The 5,208-nt window shown below is 42.4% G+C and overlaps 1 protein-coding gene across 1 annotated transcript in view; it reads right to left on the minus strand.

Moving 5' to 3' along the window:
• Positions 1-5,208, minus strand: part of LOC125485436 (lysosomal protective protein-like) — a 58,571-nt gene that overhangs the window by 39,721 nt on the left and 13,642 nt on the right. The window contains exons 4-5 of the mRNA XM_048608193.1: positions 3,893-3,943; positions 503-609 (exon numbers count right to left, since the gene is read on the minus strand). Of these exons, the coding sequence (XP_048464150.1) occupies positions 503-609; positions 3,893-3,943 (158 nt within the window). The remainder of the gene's footprint in view (positions 1-502; positions 610-3,892; positions 3,944-5,208) is intronic.

The following is a 5,208-nucleotide window of genomic DNA, read 5'->3' on the forward strand; positions in this document are numbered from 1 at the left end:
CCTGCTGGATTTTCTTTCTTCTCTTTTTCCCCTGCCCCTGCACCATGTTCCAGAATTTTATGTGCGATAGGGAAATGTTAAAAGAAAGCAAGCAAGACTTTATTTTCAGTGTCTCTGATTTTTCTCAGCTGTTGCACACAACAGTGCTTCAGAGATTGAGCTTTGATTCCTGGAGACCCTAGGCCAATCCTTATGGTTGCCAACCCTAGTATAATCGAGACAGACAGGGCGATGGGATGTATTGTGGGAAAAACGTAAAATTGTCCATTTTGGCAAGATGAACAAAACAAAAAAGCCTATTATCTAAATGTTGAGAGACTACAGAGCTCCGAGATGCTGAGGGTTCAGAGTGTTATCCTGTATGAATCACAAGATTATATTGTACAGACTCAGCAAGTGATTAAATAAAGCAAATGAAGTGTTATAATACATCACAAGGGGAATGAAATAAAAGGAGGGAGATTATGTTTCAGTTATACTGTGTACTTATACTCCCTTTCACCATCCTTCCCATGGTCTTACCGCAGTATCATTGGTCCGGTACTGCTGGTCATCGGCATAGGAGAATCCGACCCCCGCTGGTGACTCGAGGTACAGTACGTTTGCAATCTACGATGGAAACATGGTTCATTATACTGTTAAAGCAGAACAAATAACCAGGTGAAAGGACAGACTAACAATTACACCCAGGTAATCAGCCTACATAGGTCCAAATCATCCATACCAACCAGACATCCCAATCTGATTTAGTACCCATTTGCCAGCATTTCCCTCCAAACCCTTCCTAATCATCCAGATGCCTTTTAAATGTTGTAATTGTACCCACGTCCACCACTTCCTCTAGCAACTCATTCCATATACACACTACCCTCAGCATGAAAGTTACCCCTCAGGTCTTTTTGAAATCTTTCCCCTTTCACCTTAAACCTATATCCTCTAGTTTTGTACTCCCCTACCCTGGGGTAAAAAGACCTTGGCTATTCACCTTATCCATGCCCCTCAAGATTTTATAAACCTCTCAGGTCACCCCTGTCTCCGACACTCCAGGGGAAAAAGCCCCAGTCTCTCCAGCCTCTCCCTATAGCTCAAACCCTCCAGTCCCAGAAGCATCCTTGTAGATCCTTTCTGCACCCTCTCAAGTTTAACATCATCCTTCCTATAGAAGGGCGACCAGAATTGAACGCAGTATTCCAAAGGTGGCCTCACCAAACGTCCTGTACAGCCGCAACATGACATCCCAACACCCATACTCAAATGTTATAACCAATGAAGGCAAACATGCTAAATACCTTCTTCACCATCCTGTCTAACTGTGACTCCACTTTCAAGGAACTATGCCCCTGCACCCCTAGGTCTCTTTGTTCAGCAACACTCCACAGGGCCCTACCATTAACTGTGCAAGTCCTGCCCTGGGTTGCCTTAGCAAAATGCAACACCTCACATTTATCGGAATTAAACTTCATCTGCCACCCCTTGGCCCATCTGATCAAGGTACTGTTGAACTCTGAGGTAGCCTCCTTCACACTCCATTACACCATCTATTTTGGTGTCATCTGCACACTTACTAACCATACCTCCTATATTCACATTCAAATCATTTACGTAAATGATGAAAAGCAGTGGACTCAGCACAGATCCTTGTGGCACTCTGCCGGTCACAGGCCTCCAGTGTGAAAAACAACCCTCCACCACCTCCCTCTGTCTCCTATATTCAAGCCAATTTTGTATCCAACTGGCTAGCTCTCCCGGGATCCCATGTGATCTAACCTTACTAACTAGTCTACCATACAGAACCTTGTCGAATGCTTTGCTGAAGTCCATACAAAAAACATCCACTGCTCTGCCTTCATCAATCTTCTTTGGCATCTCTTCAAAAACTCAAGTTAGTGAGACGTTATTTTCCACACATAAAGCCATGCTAACCAGTCCTTGCCTTTCCAAATGAATGTAAATCCTGTCCCTCAGAATCCCCTCCAACAACTTACTCACCAGTGACATAAGGTTCACCAGGCTACAGTCCCCTTGCTTTGCTTACAACTTCTCTTAAATAAAGGCACCGTTAGCCAACCTCCAGCCTTCCGGCATCAATGATACAAACATCTCAGCAAGGAGCCCACCAACCTCTTCCCTAGCTTCCCAGAGTTCTGGGAAACACTTGATCAGGTCTCGGGGATTTATCTACCTTTATGCATTTTAAGACCTCCAGCACCACCTCTTCTGTAATATGAATTATTATCAAGACATCACGGTTTATTTTCCCAAATTCCCTAGTTGCCATGTCCTTCTCCACAGTAAATCTGAGGCGAAATATACATTTAGTATCTCACCCATTTCCTGTGGTTCCACATAAAGATGGCTACATTGATCTTTAAAGGGGCTCTATTCTCTCCCTTATTACTTTTTTTGCCCTCAATATATTTATAGAATCTCTTTGGATTCTCCTTAACTCCAATTGCCAAAACTAACTTTTGCTCTCCTGATTTCCCTCGAGTACACTCCTACTGTCCATGTAGTCTTCTAGGGATTTTTTTTACCATTATTCATTCAAGGGATGAGGGCATTGCTGATCAGGCAGCATTCATTGCCCATCCCTAATTGCCCAGAAGGCAGTTTAGAGTCAACCACGTTGCTGTGGGTCTAGAGTCGCATGTAGACCAGACCAGGTAAGGATGGCAGTTTCCTTCCCTAAAGGACATTAGTGAACCAGATGGGATTTTCCGACAATTGACAGTGGATTCATGGTCATCATTAGATTCTTAATTCCAGATATTTTTATTGAATTCAAATTCCATCATCTATCGTGGCGGGATTCGAACTTGGGTCCTCAGAATGTTATCTGGGTCCCTGGATTAACAGTCCAGCGACAATACCACTAGGCCGTTGCCTTCCCCTGATTCACTCAGTTGCAGCTGTCTATACCTGACATATGCTTCCTTCTTTTTCATGATCAGAGCTTCAATTTCTCTAGTCATCCAGAATTCCTGACACCTACCAGCTTTGCCCTTCACACTAACAAGAATGTACAGTCTCTGAACTCTCGTTATCTCATTCTTAAAGGCCTCCCACTTCCCAACTGTCCCTTTACCTGTGAATAGCCTACCCCAATCAACCTTTCAAAGTTCCGGCCTAATATTGTCAAAATTGGCCTTGCTCTAATTTAGAAAATCAGCATGTTTCTAAATGCCCCATTCACAAAATTTTCTTTTCCAATTTCCACTGGATAGATTCATATCTATCAATGAGTGTGTATATCAATAGCAAATAGAGTTTAGTGTGGAAAAGCAGGAAGTTCTCCCCTTCGAACACTTTGTAAACAGTCAAAGTGGGGTGATGGGAAGGCAAATCAATTTCAGAGTCCAAATTCAGATATCATTAAAAATGAGTAAATATGTACCAAAACCAATCAAAGATCTCTCTCTCATTTTATCTAATCCTCTTGAAATAAATGCCAAAGGAGGTGGAAATTGTGCTTCATTTGCCTTGAACAGACTGTATCTGGAATACAGCGTTCAGATTTGGATACAGCACCTCAAAAAGGATATATTCACTGCAGATTATCCACAAATACATCGAAAGCTCGGTGAGTAACATCACGTTTCTATGCTTCCATACAGAGATTGATAAATTTCTAGTTGCTAATAATGTCGTGGAATATGAGGATAGTGTGGCAATAGAGCATTGAGGCACATGATCAGCCATGATCTAGAATGAAGGAAATAGGCTGGAGGGGCTAACAGACTTCCCCTGCTCCTAAGTGATACTGCGGCTAAAGGGATGAAATTATGCAGATATCTTGCACAAAATTTTCTCATAGCGTTGGAGGGGAGAAGAGTGAGACAAAAGCCAATTAAAACAGCAAACAAAAAAAAATGCAATAGAAAAGAATACACACCAGATTCCAGGAGTAAGGATTGTATTGGAGTGTTTTCCCATCTGGTTGGATCTACAAGGTAAACAGCAATATTTGAATCAGTTCATGCAGTACTGCGGGCAATTCTGGGATTGCGCTATGGTTTGCCAAAGTTAGCTGAAAGATATCTTTTCAAATGGATCAATAGTCAGAGATCCAGTTACATTACATATTAAACTCCTGGTACATTTAAGAGACTCCATATATAAAGATCACCAGTGTCTTGTTAGAGGAACTTGCAATGTTATTATGACAAAGTACAAAGAACATCACTGTGAGCAGTGAGGTGAAAACCTTTTCCTTTTCTCATGTGAAAAGTTCAGCAACTTCATTGCAAGATACTTCCCTGCTGTTAAAACCAAAACAGAGCATGCTGGAGAAACTCAGCAGGTCTGGGCAGCATCTGCAAAGGGAAACCCAGCTAACATTTTGGGTCCAGAATTACTTTTTAGAACTGCAAGGTGTTGGAAAATAGATTTAATGCCTTTGATAGAGGCAGAAGCCCAGTCAAAATGACAACATTTTAACGGTAATGAAAGAGACAGAGATATACAAAGTTTTAAATAAAGGTCTGAAAGGGAGTGAATGGGTCCTCTCAACTAAGCGCAAAGAAAACAAACCACGAAGGCTAAATATAATAAAAACAGACAGTCAGAGGAAGGAAGTGGCTGTGAAAGGAGGTCTTATAAAACATTTTAATACAGTACTAGGAGGAAAATAGAAAGCAATGAGGTTGAACAATCTACTACACCTTTACACTCTTTGCAGAGTGCAATGAAGGACAGTCAAATTGAAATATGAATTGGTTTCCTCTCTCCACAGATGCTCAGACCAACTGAGGACATAGAACAGTACAGCACAGCACAGTACAGGCCCTTCGGCCCACAATGTTGTGCCAAACTTTTACCCTGAACCTAAGGTCTATCTAACCTCCACCCCTACCTTATACTATCATCCAAATGCCTATCTAATAGCCGCTTAAATGCGTCTAATGAGGCCGACTCCACTACCCTCTCCGGCAATGCATTCCATGCCCCGACCACTCTCCGAGTAAAGAACCTACCTCTGACGTCTCCCCGATATCTACCTCCACTCACTTTAAAACAAATGCCCCCTCGCAACAGCTACCTCCACCTTAGGAAAAAGTCTCTGGCTGTCCACTCTATACCTCTGATCATTTTGTACACCTCTATCAAGTCACCTCTCATCCTTCGTCGTTCTAAAGAGAAAAGCCCTAGCTCTCTCAACCTTTCCTCGTAAGACCTTCCCTCCATTCCAGGCAACATCCTGGTAAATCT

This window comes from Rhincodon typus, chromosome 19 (assembly GCF_021869965.1).
Source record: "Rhincodon typus isolate 14 chromosome 19, sRhiTyp1.1, whole genome shotgun sequence".
NCBI lineage: Eukaryota > Metazoa > Chordata > Chondrichthyes > Orectolobiformes > Rhincodontidae > Rhincodon > Rhincodon typus.